The 18907-nt window shown below is 45.6% G+C and overlaps 1 protein-coding gene across 2 annotated transcripts in view; it reads left to right on the top strand.

Moving 5' to 3' along the window:
* The window catches only part of DOCK8 (dedicator of cytokinesis 8), a 220828-nt gene extending 202209 nt beyond the window's left edge, over nucleotides 1-18619 (top strand). For both annotated transcript variants that reach the window (XM_019934742.3, XM_019934743.3), the window contains 5 exons: nucleotides 3584-3820; nucleotides 6530-6673; nucleotides 7902-8008; nucleotides 16957-17127; nucleotides 17521-18619. In XM_019934742.3, the coding sequence (XP_019790301.1) occupies nucleotides 3584-3820; nucleotides 6530-6673; nucleotides 7902-8008; nucleotides 16957-17127; nucleotides 17521-17581 (720 nt within the window). In that variant the 3' untranslated portion in view covers nucleotides 17582-18619. The remainder of the gene's footprint in view (nucleotides 1-3583; nucleotides 3821-6529; nucleotides 6674-7901; nucleotides 8009-16956; nucleotides 17128-17520) is intronic.
* Nucleotides 18620-18907: the final 288 nt, after the last annotated feature.

Below are 18907 nucleotides of genomic sequence, written 5' to 3'. Positions count from 1 at the left end.
CTCTCAACCACTGTGCCACCAGGGAAGCCCCAGAAGATTCTTTTTTAAAAAAAAATTTATTTAATTTATTTATTTTGGGCTGTGTCGGGTCTTCATTGCTGCGCACGGGCTTTCTCTAGTTGCAGTGAGCGGGGGCTACTCTTCATTGCAGTGCGCGGGCTTCTCATTGTGGAGGCTTTTCTTGTTGTGGAGCACGGGCTCTAGGCGCGCGGGCTTCGGTAGTTGTGGCTCGCAGGCTCTAGAGCACAGGCAGTTGTGGCCTACGGGCTTAGTTGCTCTGCGGCATGCGGGATCTTCCCGGACCAGGGCTGGAACCCGTGTCCCTTGCATTGGCAGGCGGATTCTTAACCACTGCGCCACCAGGGAAGTCCCAAACCTGCACTTTTAGTCACTTCTCTTTATTGCCCTTCTATTAAAACCTTGAATCCTCAATTTAAAATATGTTGAAAAGATACAAACTTCTCACTGACAGCATTTGGTGGAGGCCTTCTTTTCAGCCAAGTGCAGGGTCATTGTGCTGTTGCAGGAATGATGAAAAGGGCTTGGACTTCAGTTTCCTCACTTTTCAAGTGAGGGTGTATTCTGTCTCACCCCTAGTTGGGTGTACTGCAATACAATTCTGATGCTCACCACCCAGAGTTAGGGTCAGACTCCACCAGTTACAGGCTCGTCCTGCGGAGACTGCCCTAACTTCAGACACCAGCCTCAAGTGGGACCCCAGGCCACTTGCACTTCTGACCAGACAAATATAAATTTGTGGGTTCCCATAGCACCTCTCAGTAGATAAACCACTAGAATGCCTCCCAGAACTCAGAAAAGGGCTACACTGATGATTATAGTTTCATGATAAAGGGTACACATAGGGCAAGATCTGGGATGTATCCCAGAGTTTCTATGCCCTCTCCTTGTGGAGTCCAGGCGTGTCACCCTCCTGGCATGTCAATGTGTTCACCAACCGGGAAGGTCTACCAAGCCTTGGTGTCCAGGGTTTTTATTGGGGTCTCATTACATAGGCATGATTGATTAAATCATCAACTACATTACTGAACTCAATCTCCAGCCCCCTCCTACCCCAGCAGTCAGGCTGGCCCAGAGTCTCAAATCTCTAATCAGAAGTTCATTCTTTTCGATGACCAGCCACCATCCTGAAGCCATCTAGGGACCCACCATGAATTACCTCATGAGAATAACAAAGACACTTCTATCACTCAGAAAATTCCAAGGGTTTTTGAAGCTCTGTGCCAGGAAAGAAGGACAAATACCAGACACTTTTTTTTTTTTTTTTTTGCGGTACATGGGCCTGTCACTGCTGTGGCCTCTCCCGTTGTGGAGCACAGGCTCCGGACGCGCAGGCTCAGCAGCTATGCCTCACGCACCCAGCCGCTCCGCGGCACGTGGGATCTTCCCAGACCGGGGCACGAACCCGCGTCCCCTGCATCAGCAGGTGGACTCTCAACCACTGCGCCACCAGGGAAGCCCCGATACATTCTTTATTATACCACAGGTGATGCCTACCCACTCAGCCCAGCTCACAGACAGATATGCACATGAGAGAGCTTTCTAAGCTGCTGGAAATAATGCAAGTTCAAGGTATTTTTAAGGGCTGAGGGACAGAGGAGCAGTCATCATCTGGCAGGCCTATAAAATGAAGAGTTCAGACTCTTCTCTCAGTTCTGTCCTCCAAGATATTATGAAGATGATGCAAGTAGGGAGAAGTGTCCAAATCTAAGAGTTTGTTTTTCTACACATTTCAAAGGACTCACTCACTTCAGATACACTCCCTAATCTAGCCTGGAAGCAATAACTGTGGTAAGTAGCTGAGCTAAGCTTCACACAGAAATGTTTGACGTCTTTGAAAGACAGGATTGGCTGTGTGCCCACAGTGATCTGGGCACAGCACATGCCACATAGAGTTACCAGTGACATCCCTGATACGGTGCTCTTTTCCCCTCTGTTAAAACGCCCAAAGTTGGTTGTGAGAGTTTTAAATGAGAATCTGCAGCCAGAATTACAGCCAGATTTCATCACACTCAATAGTGATTTATGGTCTGAGATCAGTGACCTCATCCATCCATTTCAGTGGGTGGGTATTGCAGTGACTATAGTCATTGTTATTCTTTTTTTTTTAATACATTTATTTATTTTTGGCTGAGTTGGGTCCTCGTTGCTGTACACGGGCTTTCTCTACTTGCGGCAAGCAGGGGCCACTCCCCGCTGCGGCGCACAGGCCTCTCACCGCGGTGCCTTCTACCCTTGCGGAGCACAGGCTCCAGGCTCACCAGCTTCCATAGTTGTGGCACATGGGCTCAGCCGCCGTGGCTCACGGGTTCTAGAGCACAGGCCCAGCAGGTGTGGCGCTCGGGCCCAGCCACTCCGCGGCACGTGGGATCTTCCCGGACCAGGGCACAAACCCGTGTCCCCTGCATCGGCAGGTGGACCCTCAACCACTGCACCACCAGGGAAGCCCAAGGCCTTCTTTCTAAATAAGTGCTCTTCTTCATAGTCTGTGTGTGTGTGTTCGTGTGTATGTGTGTACGTATTTTTAATGAAATAGGTGCAGTAAAATTCACTTTTTTGGTGTTTATTTCTATGAATTTTGACAAGCACATGGAGCCACCACCAAAATCAGACAGAAAAGTTCCGTCACCGCAAAATATTTCCCCATATGCCTCTTTGTATTCATTCCCTCCCTCTGTTTTCAGCCCCTGACAGCCACTAATCTGCATTCTGTCTTTGTAGTCTTGCTTTTTCCAGAATGCCACATAAATGGAGTGATACAGTAAATAAGTGGAATCATAGGGCCTTCTGAGTCTGGCTTCTTTCACTTGGCACGATACATTTGCGATTCATCCGTCTTGTAGTGGTTCATTCCTTTTTATTGCTGAGTAGTATTCTGCTGTAAGGATGTACCACCGTTTGTTTATCCATTCCCCACTTGAGGGGCATTTGGGTTGTTCCTGTTTTTTGTCTATTGTGAATAATGCTGCTATAGACATCTGTGTACAGGGTTTAGTGTAAATACAAGTCTTCATTTCTACTGGGCACGTGCACCAGAGTGGGATTGCTGGGTCATATGGTCAGTATAATTTAACTATATAAGAAACTACGACCTGTTTCCTAAGGTGGCTGTACCACCGTACATTCCCGCCATCAGTGTGTGAACACTCCAGCTGCTCCCCATCCTTCTCAGCCCTTGGTGTTGTCAGTTGCTTTAGTTTGGCCATTCTCATAAACCTGCAGTGGTCATAGTTGTTCTGAAAAGGAAAGCTTTGCTTCTTCTGAATAGCAGTTTGCAAACTCTCATACCAAGTTTCAGTTGGATCAGCAGCTCTGCTAGGAGGGGCAGCTTGTGGACCTGACTTCACACGGGTGCACTCCCGTCCCTTCTCCCAGTCCCGTCTCTCATATCCCTGGGGTGGAGAGGAAGGATGGCCAATGGCTGATGTCTCGCCTGATGCTTTCAGCTTCCGTGGCTTTTGTGAGCGCAGAGGGGTGGTGCTGCCCCTCTGTGTTCCGCGTGCCCCCCAGTGCATCCTGGGTGGAAGTTTGCAGACCAGCTCATCCCTTACCTTTCCCCCCTCAGGCCTACATACAGATCACTTTTGTGGAGCCCTACTTTGACGAGTATGAGATGAAAGACAGGCTAACCTACTTTGAGAAGAATTTCGATCTGCGGAGGTTTATGTACACCACCCCCTTCACCCTGGAGGGCCGGCCTCGGGGAGAACTGCACGAGCAGTACCGGAGGAACACCGTCCTGACCACCATGCATGCCTTCCCCTACATCAAGACCAGGATCAGCGTCATCCAGAAGGAGGAGGTAACGGCACTGGAGGGAATGGGCTCTGGACAGAAGCCAGGGAGGGAGTGGGAGTGGGCCTGGGTCACCTCCCAGGCTGACACACAAACCTCCTTCATGCTCCTTCATGGCAGACTCAGGTGCACATCTAAAAAGGGATGCCGTTGAAATATTATTTATGCTGGTTATCCTATCACTGTCGTGGTGCCAGGGAATCCATTTAGGCAGCTACATGTTTTATAGCACACTTTATATTTAAGTATTTTCTACTTTAAAGTTATATCTTTAACATAAATCTAGGTACGCAATTATAATACTTACTATGTCTTTATATGTTAATGTTAAATTTACATGAAATATCAAAGTTTACAATATTTTTTATTAGATTTTTATATATTTAAAAGCTTACGTGTGATTCAGGCAGCGTTCTGTTGTTCATTGTCAGAGGCAGGAACAGCAAGTGAGCAGCCCCAAGGAGTCTGTGTTGAGCTGGAAGAGGGCACCATGCCAGTCAGACAGGAGACCAGTTGTCTTCTAGTCCCAGCATCCTCCTGTGACGTTGCACAAGGCTCTTATCTTCATTCAGTTTCCTTATCTAAATGTTGATACAGGGAAGACCTCTTTCTTTTTTCTGGTTCCATGTGTAGCAGAAGTCTTCAAGTTCATTGTAATGGCACTGATGGAGAAAATCTCTCAAGCTACAAAACTGCTCAAAACATTTTACTTTACAATATATACATGTGCACTTATTTGTCATTCATTTTGTATAGGGCCACAGCCTTGTCTGTGATTTAGGGTTGGCTGATCACGATTCAGCACTGTCTTTCTTGTATAAACCATATGCAATGTCCACCCATATGCAATGTCCAGGATGTTCAGTTTGGGTTTCTGTAAAGCAGAGTGAGAGCTTAAAGATCCTTGTTAAACAATATAAGAGCAGAATGCTTCTGGATTTTTATGATTTTTTTTTTCCCCTAGCCTTTTACCATTGTCTTGTGCACACCTAATAAGACAGGAATTTTTTTTTTTTTTTTTTTTTATCACGGTACGCGGGCCTCTCAGTGTTGTGGCCCCTCCCGTCGCGGAGCACAGGCTCCGGACGCGCAGGCTCAGTGGCCATGGCTCACGGGCCCAGCCGCTCCGCGGCATGTGGGATCTTCCCAGACCGCAGCACGAACCCGTGTCCCCTGCATCGGCAGGCGGACTCTCAACCACTGCGCCACCAGGGAAGCCCCAACAGGAATCTTTTATAGCAACTTGCTTTCATAACATCTTGCCCAAGCATTAGCTTGGTTTTCATAGAAACAACTCTTCTTCTTTCCACAGCCATAGTTCACCAGTTTATGCATTATTGAATTAGATTAGCTCATTAAAATAACAAGTGTAACAGGCATAAGCAAGTTGGTAAACAAACACTGATGAGTTGTGGTGAATACACACCTCCCTGGCAGGAGCACGGGGGCTGAGGTTACTGGAGAGCCACCCACCAGCTCAGGTGTTCAGCAGCCACATCAGAGAGTGGTTTTTACAGAGGGCAAAGGAAGCCAGAACTGATGACTCAGCTGAGAGAAGGTTTGCTTAGAAGGCATCTGCTGTATTTCTTACTGTTGTAGACTCTTGAGCACTAGGACATGTCAGCACAGCACAGAAATAAACTCACGGTCCCAGTAAGAGTCCTCACAATTTTTCTGGGCCATTTGTAGTTCCCTAAGAACCTCAGTGTGTTAGTTTTTTAGAGCTGTTGTAACCAAGTACCACAGACTGGGTGGCTTCAACAACAGAAATTTCTTGTTTTATAGTTCCAGAGGCCAGAAGTCAAAAATCAAGGTGTTGGCAGGGTTGGTTCCTTCTGAAAGACGTGAGGGAAGGATCTATTCTGGGCCTCTTTCCTTGGCTTGTAGATGGCTGCCTTCTCCCTGTGTTTCTTCATGTCATCTTCCCTCTGTGCATGTCCCTATGTCCAGATTTCCTCTTCTTGTAGAGACATATAGGTCATATTGGATGAGGGCCCATCCTAATGACCCCCTTTGAACTTGGTTACCTCTATAAAGACCCTGTCTCAAATAAAGTCACATTCCGAGGTACTGGGGTTTAGGAATTAAATACTTGAATTTGGAGGGGACATGAATCCATCAGTAAAATTCAGAAAAGGTCATACTCCAAGCCAACAGAACTTAGCAACTAGCAGATTGACCCTTAAGAGAATTCTCTTTACTGAGAATTCACCTTCAGGGTGAGTTAGAAAAGGCACACATGATGCCAAAATCGTGTGTTATGGTGGAGAAGAAAATCTTGACTGCTGTGCTTCTAACAGCTTTCCCAATTATAAGTCAAGTAACTTCTTCCACAATAGGAAAGGAAACCTAACAGTGTAGAAAAAAACATGGATTTTGAATGTGGACATTATTGTGGTCAAAATCTGACCTCCCCACTTATGACCTGTGTCACTTACTTAACCTTACAAATCCCTCTTTGACTGCAAGGTGGAGAGAATAGGAAGTTGTTTAAAGAAGTAAATCATAAATGTATGTAAAATTCCTGGAACATAATAAGTCCTCAAGAAATGTTAGGCTCTTCCTTCCTCTTAACCTGTCCTGATTATTCTAAATTTTTCTGAAAGCCTTCTTAGCTGCTGCTTCAAACCCAGTGTCCTCTTTGTCATAGCTTCAGGTTTGTCCGTGGCTTATAAGACCTGACAATGACTTTCCTACATTTATGTCTTACGTTCAGTTTGTTTTGACACCAATTGAAGTTGCCATCGAAGATATGAAGAAGAAGACCCTGCAGTTAGCAGTTGCCGTTAACCAGGAGCCTCCTGATGCCAAGATGCTTCAGATGGTGCTGCAAGGCTCCGTCGGAGCTACTGTCAATCAGGTAAGCGAAACCAGCTGGTGGCAACTCCTCTGGTTCTTGTTATTTTGATTCGTGTTACTATATGCCTGCACCCTTTCTTGAGGTCAATGAGGAGTCTGATCAACATACAAATGATGTTCCTAAGCTTAGACTGAACACTTGAGGAGGTCCCTTCTGCTTCATGTAACAACCCAAGGTAGACGAGAAATCCTAGAGATGAGTGGACCGTGTCTAAGGAGTAGCATTTTTTGGAGAAGTTGGGACCAATCCTGGCAATATGATCCAGATGGAGTGCTTAGTCATGCCCAATTTAGGCAGAGTTGTTGCAAGGCTTGAGATAAATCTGAGAAGGCCTGTAGGAGAGAAGGGAAAGGGTCTAGGACATTTCACCTGGGTCAGTCACCGGATGAAACCAGTATGCCAGGAGTGTTGCTAAGCAGGAGTGACCTGGAACCGGCTTCTTGGGCCACTTCAAAACAGACTGAATCTTCTCAGATCCATTAGAATTCTAACTCCGATCTCAGCATGGAACTAATCCGGCCTCAGATGGAGGGCATACTAGCTTAGTTCTCTCTGTCCAGATGTGCTTCCTTAATTTCAGAACTAGATCAGAACCTCCACACGCAAAAACTCAATGAGTGCCGTGACCCTTTCCTCATTCGGCACAACTGGACTCCCCAGCAAAAATCCTCTGTCCACATAATATCAAGGGGACAGAAATAGTATTTGTTACATTTCTATGATCAGAAAATATTAGGAGGCTTTTGCTTTTGTAAGTCCCAATCTTTTAATGAAAATGGGAGACTTTATAAGCCCACAACCATAGATTACACATGTACTATGCATATCTCTGACTCAAGCCAGCAATTACGCAAAAGGGTGCTTGCCACTAGGGCAACTAGACAAATGAATATGAATGGCTGGATCAAGAGAATCTCTATTTTCAGAAAAGCAACTCTAATCACATACCCTTTGATGTAGTATATTACCTTTCTATATGAAGGAAAATCTGTAATTAGTAGTATTTGATTAAGGAAATACATGTATACTTTTGAATATTCTCCTAAAACTGCAAACTCCTCCTAAGGGATCAGCATTTTCCTGAGAAGTTCAAGACCTTCCTTGATTTTTTGTTTTGGTCAAACTAACAAAATTAAATGTTCAAACTATGACCTCACTCCCAACATTTCCTCCCAAGTAATTTCACTTTCTTTCCAACATCAGTAATGTTTTTCACTTTTCCCATCAGGGACCACTGGAAGTAGCCCAAGTATTTTTGGCTGAAATTCCAGCTGACCCAAAACTCTATCGACATCACAACAAGTTGAGATTATGCTTTAAAGAATTCATAATGCGGTAAGAGGGGAAATGGCTGGGATTTCAGTAGAGCAGTGGTTTTCAAATTGTGGTCCCCAGGCGAGCAGCTTCAGCATCGCTTGAGAAATTTGCTAGAGAGGAAAATTCTCAGATACCAGTCAGACCTACTGAATAAGACTCTCCAGAGGTGGGACCCAGCAACCCGTATTTTAACAAGTCCTCCAGGGGATTCGGATGCGTGTTCAAGTTTGAGAAGCCTGCAGAGAGCAACACTACTTGCACTAGTAGCTCACAAACTGTATGGTGCGTTCATATTTATCATCTCACATTGTAAAATAAATCTTCATTTTACAAAAGAGGAAATGGAGGTTCAGAGATGGGAAATGATTTTACTTAAGGTCACACAGCAAGTTAGTAGCAGAGTTGAGTTCAAACCAGGTCTTCTGAATCCAAGTAGCGAATACTTCCTTCAACGTGCTGCTGTTCCACTGATGAATTAGAGCCTGAGAGGTTCTTGGCATTGGCAGTCTTTGTAGTTTCCCATATCATACAATAACTTATTTTTATAAATGTAAAAGACTGCCTCAAATTGAGAGATAGAGGCGAGATTCTAAAACTAGAATTTTACAAAGGTATCAATCATCTCTATGGCAATTCCCACTGGCAGACAAGCGTCCTCTCTGCTCCTGAATTCTGCAGTAGAGCTGGCTCCAAGAGCAGCCTGTTCAGGCTGGATAGGAAGTGAATCTTGGGACAAGGTCTTGCAAGTTGCTGCAATGCACACAGGTATACTGGGACTCCTGTGGCCCTAAAAGGAATGATCATGAAGGATGTGGATGGCGCCTCACGCATAAGAGAGAAGGACATCAGAAGTACATGTACTAGTATTTCTTTTCACCCAGGGTCTTAGAGCAGCATATAAAGTATAGGAATATCTTCACTTGGCAGTTGGGGATAAAGGAGGCTAAAAGTTAAAGTTTGCTAAATTCAGTGAAAAGTCACCAGAATGCTAGTGTCAGGTGAGGTTCTCCTCCTTCACAGGCTTTGGTGAGACATATGTAAATTTGCTACGTATAAGGGAGACATTCTTTGTCCTGCGGTGAATCTCAGCTGCTTAGTAATAGGGGTGTGTGTGTGTGTGTGTGTGTGTGTGTGTGTGTGTGTGTGCGTGCACACTATACATATGCACATGCATACACATGCACAGACAGAAATTATATTTATTAATGTTTTGTATTTGAATTGTTTCCTGTATTTCATAACAATTTTGACATTACACAAAATCTAGATATTCTTCAGTAAAGAGTGCATTTTCATAAAATGAAAGGCTAGAAAAGTATTGGGGGAATTTTTAAAGATCAATTTACTTTCCACGTATCTTCATATAAAATGAAGTTATTGTGAAAAGCCCATGAAGGTGGCAGTGGCCCGGGCCTCTCTGGACCTCTATAAGGACCTGTGAAGTGTTTAATGAGCACACACTAGGACCCAGGTATGATATTTGTTGTAGGAATACAGGAGCTGGGTGTTCCTCTGCTCCTGACAATAGGACTTTTACCTGGCTAAATAACAAAGCAACGCAGCATGTTCTAAGAACTGTGGAGAGTACACAAAATATAGGGCTAAGAGTTCAGAAAAGAATGGTCAGTTGCAGTCTGCAGTGGCTAGGGAAAGCTTTGTGGGAAAACATCACTTAAACCTCGTCTTGGGTATGTAGGTGGTAAGAAGCGGGCAGTGGGAAGGCAGAGGCATTACTGGTAAAGGGACCAACAGTAGCACAAGACACAGAGGCAGGGCTGTCCTTGATACGTCTGGGCTCCTCTGAGTTGGCAAGAGCAGTGCATTCTGTGGGCATGCCAGCACAGGGAGGGGAGCCTGGGAAGACAGCACTATTGACAAGTGGGGCTCTGAATAGAATATAGATGTAAAAGGAAGCTTGCTAAGAGAAGTGATTTTTTAGTTAAAATGTCCTTATAAAATCCCTGTCGAGGGCTTCCCTGGTAGCGCAGTGGTTGAGAGTCCGCCTGCCGATGGCTGCGGACCTTCCCCCTGCTGGGTGGGCTGCCGCCCTGTTCTAGGAATGCCCCAAGAATATCTGTCAGCGCTTCTCAAACTTCACTGTGCAAAACAAATGACCTGGGGATCTTGTCAAAATGCGGATTCTGATTCAGTAGTTCTGGGGTAGGCCTGAGACTCTGCATTTCTAACAAGCTCCCAGGTGCTGCTGAAGCTGCCAGATGGGACCGATCTTTGAGCAGAGGCTGCAAAGCTGTAGAGGTTGCTTGATTGCTGCCATCTCACATTTTCTCCTCCCTGCCCCCTCCCCGAGAGCTTCACGCGTCAGGTCCTGCCTACTGTCACTCACCCTTTTTCCTCCCCTTTCCTCCCTTCACAGGAGGAAATGTGCCATTACTATTAACACCTTTGAACAACTATAGATGCCAGTTCATTCAGCAAACATTTATTGAGCCCATACTTTGTGCCAGGCACCCTGCTACCTGTGTGCAAAGATGAAGTTCCAGTACAAATGAGACAAGGCTACAGGCAAAACAGTACTTCTGCTCACTACTTCATTGTCAAAGTCGAAGTACAGTGACTTTCATTCCACTTTATTTCACATGCATCAAAAGTAGTGGGTGAGGGCTTCCCTGGTGGCGCAGTGGTTGAGAGTCCACCTGCCAATGCAGGGGACACGGGTTCGTGCCCTGGTCCGGGAAGATCCCACATGCCGCGGAGCGGCTGGGCCCGTGAGCCATAGCCGCTGAGCCTGCGCATCCGGAGCCTGTGCTCCACAATGGGAGAGGCCACAACAGTGAGAGGCCCGCACACCACAAAAAAAAAAAAAAAAAAAAAAAGTAGTGGGTGAGATTGTGGTGAAGGTTGCATAACTGTATTAATCTACTAAAACTAATCAAACTGTATTATTTACAAGGGTAAATGTGATGATCTGTAACTTATACCCTCCGTACAAGCAGTAGGTGAGGAAACCTTCCTTTCCTCCATTGCTTAATTGCTTCTCAAGTCCAGTCAGCAAGTCACGGCTTTGTAATGAATAGAGGAATTGTTTGGTCAAGTTGTTTGCACCCCTGTGTTTTCTCCCTGGAACCTGCTATCAGCAGAGATGATGCAGGAGTGGAAAATGTTTGGGTGTGAAACCGTTTCCAGTGTTGCCTTGAGTGAGCTCCAGCTTCTCAGCAGACTTGGGCTGTAGGTAGATAAGCCCAGGTTTCCAAGGTGCACATAAGTGAGCCTTCCAAGGCTGATTGCTAATAATGGAAATGTACACTTGCTGGGTACACTGTAGCTGGGTCCTGCCACTGGGCAGTGGCCTGTCTGACTCAGCTGTAGTGGGCCTGGATGAAGCCATAAAGAACCTGGCAGGCTGACCCGCTGCAGCTGACACCTGATCCAGCCAGTCCTGCGGCTCTTCAGATGGTTGCCAAGTTGGGGCCTGGATCCCCTTCTGAAACATCTCAGGGTTTCAGAAGCCAAGATGGAGAGGTACAACATACTGTTTCCCTCCTCTGCTCCCCAGAGCACCCAGACCATTTTAAACACTGTAATCTGTGCCGGTCTGTGGTCTTAAATTTTCCTCTTATATTTCTGTCTTAGTCAGCTTGGGCCACTATAGCAAAATACCACAGACTGAGTAGCTGAATAACAGACATTTATTTCTCGCAGTGCTGGAGGCTGGGAAGTCCAAGCTTAAAGTGCCCGCAGATTCAGTTCCTGGGGAGAACCCTCTTGCTGGCTTGTAAATGGCCACCTTCTCACTGTATCTTCACCTGGTAGAGAGATGAAGAAGATAGCTCTCTGGTCTCTTTCTACAAGGGCACTAATCCCATCATGTGGGTCCCACTCTCATGGCCTAATTTAAACCTTCATTCTTCCTAAAGGCCCCACCTCCAAATCCCATCACATGGAAGTCACATGTGAATTTTGGGAGGGACACAAACCTTCATTCCATAACATGTGAACTTTCTCATTCTTATAAAGACTAAGTGATTTTTAAATTCAATTTTTATATTTAAAGAAAAGAGAGCAGGACTCAATGGCACCAGGTCCAGGTTGCCTTTAAGGGACATAGTTTCAGATACATCAGTAGAGTTCCACCGCATAAATGGTCAAAGAGTCTTAACGGGAGTTAAGGTCTGTGAAGAGGAAGGAAAGGCCAAAGGAGAACCAACTGTGTGTAGTGTGAGTGGAAACAGAAGCGGTAGGTGAAAAGAGATCTGAGTATTTGGTGGGAAAACAAAACCTGAAACATTAGCTGACAAAACAAAGCCTGAAACATTATGAGAGGTTGCTCGAGAGCAGGTCCATAGCAGGGACATATGAAGGACTTCTGTCCCTTTTCCAGGTCACAGGGACCTGTCTTAGTGGGCCTAGGAGGCTGGGTGGAAAACTGAGAGCCGAGTGGAGCAGCACACACACACACACATACACACACACACACACACACACACACACACACACACACACGTGCACGTGGCTTCCCCCTCCCAGGCCTTCTGCAACCATTCCCAAGAGGAAAAATTCCATTTCAGTTACAGGGCTATCCTGTCCTCTTCTCTTAGCGCATCTCCATCCCTGGTTCTCTTGAACAAGGTCTCGATCCTCAGGGCTTGACGGTGCTCTCACTTCAGGGCCAGGGCACCGCGTGGGAGGGTGTCTGGGCTGACTGTGAAATCGAGAATAGTGTGCAATCGTCGGAACCACAGGCCTCTGTAACTCCTCAGGACAGAAGCCCAGGGCCCAAGGAGGCAGAAGACAGTATAATGTGAGTCAGGTCCTAGAGACTAGCCTAGAGTCTGATCTAGGCGGACCCCACCCCCCGCTGGGTTCTGGGGTGTTCAGCAGGTCCTCAGAACCTGCTTCCAGGTGTCAGACTCGAGACTGGACACCTTCCCAAGCCCGTAGTCCCAATCTTGCCCCCTTAGGAGGAGGAAGCAGGGCCACTGTGACTTCCCCGAGGCAGGGAGCCCCACTGGCCCCTCTGGGGCCGCCCAGCCAAGGGAAGTAGAGGGGGCTCAGGGCGACAGCCGGAGGATCCAGCCACGGCTGCTCCTGTCTGCCCTGGGGTGCGCTCCCTGCCCCCATGGTGCCCTGCTCCTTCGGCCTCAGGCGCCTCCCCACAGGCAGCAGCGGGGCACCCAGGACAGTGCTCCTGGTGGGCTGTCTCCCCCGCTTCGCTCCAGGAGAGGCAGGCCACGCCGCCTGCACAGCACTCCTCCCGCAGCCGCTTGGTCAGGTCCTCACACGCCCCACACCATTTCATCCTCATAAACCCACTTTATAGATGAAGGAAGTGTGGTTGAAGGAGACCACGATTAGCCCAAGGTCACACAGCAAATAAGTGGCAGAACCAGGAATTAGACTAGCCTTCCGCTGAGACCGGCTGCCCTTGGGATCTGGGGTTTGGTAGAGGTCGGGCTGGGAGGGAAGAAATGCAGGGGACAGTGCTGGAGGTGCCAGCCGAGGTGGCTCTGACCAGGGGACCCTCACATCCACTGCAGCCCTTCCTGTGGAAAGGCCAGATGTTCCTTTGGTGCCCTGCCCCCAAATAATCCTTCCTCAACTTCAAGGGCCTGGACCACATATATCACTCCAGTCACGGGAGGGGGTGGGGAGCCAATCCCTCAGTTTCTCCGGTATCTCTCCTCTCCCTCCAACAGCTGTATTTTTTCACTGGACCTTAGCTGGAGACTTGCTAAAGTGTTACCAGGAAGAAGATGAGAAACGCCGAATACTACAAATTTGGTCTCGGGAGAGAATAGTTCCAACTTGAGACCAAGGCCGTATGCCTTGGATTCTAGCTGAAAGGGTCAGGGTCTTTCCTAGGCAGCATTTGTGGTGTTGGCGTTATGAGTGTGGGCTCTCGGGCCTAGTTGCCTGGCTTCATATATTCACTCTGGGGCTTCCCTGGTGGCACAGTAGTTAGGAGTCAGCCTGCCACTGCAGGGGACATGGGTTTGATCCCTGGTCTGGGAAGATCCCACATGCCACAGAGCAACTGAGCCCATGTGCCACAACTACTGAGCCCGCGTGCCACAACTACTAAAACCCGTGCGCCTAGAGCCTGTGCTCTGCAACAAGGGAAGCCACCACAATGAGAAGCCCGCGCATCGCAACAAAGAGTAGCCCCCGCTCGCTGCAACTAGAGAAAGCCCGTTGCAGCAATGAAGACCCAACGCAGCCAAAGATAAAACAATAAGTAAATAAATAAATAATATCTACTCTGCCTTAACTAGCTGTGTGGGCTAGTTACCCAACCTTAGTTTCCCCAACTGTAAAATGGGGATAAAATAGTAACTACCTCTTAAAGTTAGTATCAAAAGAGTCAATTCAGAGAGCTTAGAATAGGACTTGGCACATATGAAGTGATTGATGAATATAACATTATGGGGCAAATAGAAACCAGATTGATTTACATAGGGAAGAGACTTAATCTGATTTAAATATAGACATTGTCTGCCCATGACTTGTGTGCCTCTGTAAGGTTTGTAACATAACACACAGTGGGGCTGATGAGACATCAGCCTGGGAGCAACAGGATCCTGGATTTACATCCACCTTTCCTGTTCCCAAAGGTGTATGACTCTGGACAGGGCACTTCATCTCTTTGCATCTTAGTTTCATCAACTATGAAAAAAAAGGGACTGGAATATAAAATCTCTGATATCCCATCATCATTCTTATGTAGAACAAATAGTTTCTGCACTCAGACTGGGTCTATCAGGAATAGTAACAATAATAATAATAACAATAAGTGTTCTAGGTTTTAGCTATGTAACAGTACTATTCTAAGCATTTTATATATTTAATTCATTTAATCTTTACAAAAATTTATGAGGTAGGCTACTTTCACCATCATGTCACAGGTGAAGAAACTAAGGCATGGAAAGCTTAAGTAACTTGCCCAATGTCACAAAGCCAATAAGTAGCAAAGCAGGATTCAGAGGTGAGCACTCCAGCCCCAGAGCCTGTTCTCTCTAGGAAGTACATTCAGTTGCCAGTAACAGAATGGAATTAAGAGTGGCTTAAATAAGATAGAAAATTATTTTTCTCTCATATGAAACAAGATCAGAGATAGGCATCCCAGAGCTGTGTGGTGGTCACTGGACCTTAGCTGGAGACCCTGGCTCTTTCCATTCTTTTGCTCTGCTATCCTAGTTATAGTATATCCATCCTCATAGTCACAGAATGGCTGCTAAGGCTCTGGCCATCACAACTACATCCTAGGCAGGTATCAGGAATAGAAATGAGGAAAGAGCAAAAGGCTACACCCCTTTAAAGAGCTTTCCTAGTGACTTCATCTTATAGCTCTTCAGCCATCCCTATTTATAAGGGAGGCTAGGGAATGTAATTTTCCAGGTGGGTATACCACCTGGAGTTCTGCTACTAAGCAAGAGAGGGAATGGTTGTTGATGAAGCAACTAGCAATTTTTTGGCCATATTGAGGGACTGATATGTGAGCTGTGCTGAAGGAGCATCACAGAGAAGGGAGGGCAAGAGATGCAGAGGGTGAGGGCTGCATGACCACCCTCTCTGTAGAAAAGACACCTTAGATAGAGGACTATGAAAGTTACCCCCAGCAAAACCGGGAACCATGTTCTGGAAGCACAACTTCCCACCCTTTCTAGTCCCCATCAGTCTGGTTTCTGTAGGACTCTGCTGAAAAATCCCAGCACATCGACTGTAAGAAAATGCTTGTGTTCAGTGAACTTATCAACAAAGGGAGCAGCAAAGGAGGGGGCTGTCTGGAATGGTGGTGTCACTGAGTGAAAGTTGCACAGTTCAGCTGTTTGTGGACCTAATGAAAATGTTACAGATAGAACCATTTTTAAAAAATGATTTGCAATGTAGTTACATGATCCTGTATACATTTCCCAAGAGATGTGGCTCTTCTCTAGGAGGGAAACATAATGCATGGCTCTCTTTAGTTTATGGATTTAAATTAACATAGTGGAAGTTATTTTAACTTTAATAAGAAAATCTAGAGAATATAATCTAAATGGAAGGAAGAAATACAGAAAATATCTATGAAACAACTTTATAAGGTATAAAATTTGTTAAAATATAAAGTTAAAAAAATTCGCTCCACCTATTAATATATTTGTCTTTTTAAAACACTATATAAAAATTTAAAAATTTTTTAAGTAATAAAAAAAAAGAAAGAAAGAGCAACCAAACCAAAAAACCAAATCCACCAATGAACAAGAGCTAAAAACTATACTAAAAAAAAAACAAACAAAACACTATATATATTTATAGCTATTATGTCTTCTGATAACAAAGATCACAGAGAGTATAGTTGCTTCTTCCAAAGTTTGCGGAGTAGCCATCCCCAAATTAGCAGTTCACTCCTGCAGGTCTCTTGTCTGCCAGTGTTACAAAACTGGTCCTTGAAGTCTCCTTGAAGAAACTGATTTCATTTTACACATTGTGGTAGCTCATAACTGTTAGTTTAAGAGGCAATAGAAAAATAATAAGGGGTGATGTAGATTTCTCAGGATTCAAAGGCTATATACCTCCCCTTCCTACCTCTTCCCTGAAACCTTGATATGTAACCTTTGGTATCCTACAGTTTGCTTCAATTAATGTCAAACTTAAAAGATAAGTGAAAATCCAGTTAAGGGCGTGGTTTTGGCGTCCAGGGTGAATTAAATCAATCCATTCTGGGCTTCCCTGGTGGCGCAGTGGTTGAGAGTCCACCTGCCGATGCAGGGGGCATGGGTTCGTGCCTCGGTCTGGGAAGATCCCACAAGCCGCGGAGCGGCTGGGCCCGTGAGCCATGGCCGCTGAGCTTGTGCGTCCGGAGCCTGTGCTCCGCAACGGGAGAGGCCACAATAGTGAGAGGCCCGCGTACTGCCAAAATATATATATATATATATATATATATATATATATATATATAATTTGTAAGCACTTAAAACTTGTATGAAATGCAACCTCATTTTCTCCCCACCCTGATATTTGCATCTCAGATGCGGTGAAGCCGTAGAGAAAAACAAGCGTCTCATCACGGCAGACCAGAGGGAGTACCAGATGGAACTCAAAAAGAACTACAACAAGCTGAGAGAGAACCTCAGGCCAATGATAGAGCGGAAAATTCCAGAACTCTACAAGCCGATATTCAGAGTTGACAGTCATAAGAGGTAAGAAGAGGGCAGGGGAGGCCTCTTCCCAGAGGATAAAGGATAGCGCTTGAGGCCCAGCAATCAGAACTGCAGAGCCTCTGGGTGTGGGAGCGGGCCCTGGAATCAGAGAAGCCACCCAAGCGTGATCTGCTCTGCTTGCATCCCGCTGCCCTTGTGCCTTCTTGACCTCTCCGGGGCCCCTCCATGCGGCCTTCTGCCAGCCATCTTCCCAGGGCCGAATTACTGCCTGTATTTCTTCCGGCACAGCGCGAAGGCATGGCCGCACTTTCCCATACTTACTTACTTTACTGAGTTCTCCATGATTGATGTACTTTTCTAGTGAGTGATTTTCCTCTTTAAAAGGCTAACTGATGTTTCTTACTTCTGTCCTCTCTCCCTCCTTAATTTCAGAGACTCCTTCCACAGATCTAGTTTCAGGAAATGTGAAACCCAGTTGTCACAGGGCAGCTAAGAAAAGCTATCTTCACGCATGAAGACTGGAGGCCCTGTGACCCTGGAGAAGGACCCGCTGGAACTTAAAACAGGACATTTGCCGCACAGGACATGCCACATGCTCCCTGGCCAGACAGCACTCTGGAAGCTTTGGGATCCAAGTGACCATGGGAATTACACCCAAATGGGGTCTGAGCAGATCTGGGGCATTTGGGGGATGGAGGTGGTGGAGGATGGTTAATCAGGGGTGCCTGTATATTTATTAAGCCATGTTTTTTTCACATAATTGTGCAAAACAAAGCATAAACAGCATCTCCTGCTGAGTGTTCAGGAACTGATGACTTCCTGCCGCCTGTATTTGAATTTAACCTGAATTTAGATAAACCCAAATTGCCCAAGGGAAAATGGACAAGTTGTCCACCAACTATTCAGAGTGAACTTCTCTCCTCCCCTCTTTATGGGAAAGGAAGATGACCTTGCTGGAGTACAAAACATTTCCAATAAAACTGTGAGGGGAGGCCTTACTAGAAATCCGAAGATCCTGAAGGCTGGAAATGTGGGGATCAATTAATTATTTGTGAACTTGTTACCCTTTTGGTAACGGTGGACTAATTGTTGTATAGTTATTTTTGCTTTATTGTTCTGTTAGGTGGTTAATTTAACATGCATTTATAGAGGAGCACACTCGAAGCACTGAGTTAGGAGATAATGGTACTCTGAGTGACCTGCCCAAAGTTGCAGATGCTGCAGTTACTTAAATTGAAACAATTCTCCTCCAAAGCTTTCCGTTTTTTCTTATGCTCGCTCCTGCTTGCTCTTTTTCTCATCCTCTCTGGGACCAAGTTTATTTTTATAAAAGGGTAATATTTCTCCTTTCATTTCTGAACATTGTGCATGTGTACATCAACTAAAGAATATATTCAGGATTCTTTGGACAGTGTACTTTAGGAGAAAGAGGAACAAAGTTATTATTTGAGAATTAAATTATATATTTTTTAATATGACTGATTACCTTGACTGGTACTAAAAATGTAATAAGAATTGCAAGCAAAATGTTTCCCTTTGCAACTCGTGTTTTTTATTTCGACAACTCATGACTTTTGTAAAGCATTTCAGAGAAGAAGAAAGATGCATGATCATGGCCTTGGTCAAACAGTGCTATCCAGGGTCACCCCTCGTATATAATATTTAATCTTGGTGGTCATGAGAGAGAATTTAATTTGGATATCCAAGAACGTTTTGCTTACACCATCAGGTATGCATGAATTTATATTCTGAAAGAGGACTGTTTTGTTTTTAAATTACTAAAGCTTACTAGTTTAAGGGGCAAACTTTTTGTTTTTTA

This window comes from Tursiops truncatus, chromosome 6 (genome assembly GCF_011762595.2).
Source record: "Tursiops truncatus isolate mTurTru1 chromosome 6, mTurTru1.mat.Y, whole genome shotgun sequence".
In the NCBI taxonomy this organism is placed as follows: domain Eukaryota; kingdom Metazoa; phylum Chordata; class Mammalia; order Artiodactyla; family Delphinidae; genus Tursiops; species Tursiops truncatus.
Note: the sequence above shows the minus strand (reverse complement) of the source record. Positions and strands in the feature narration are given on the sequence as shown.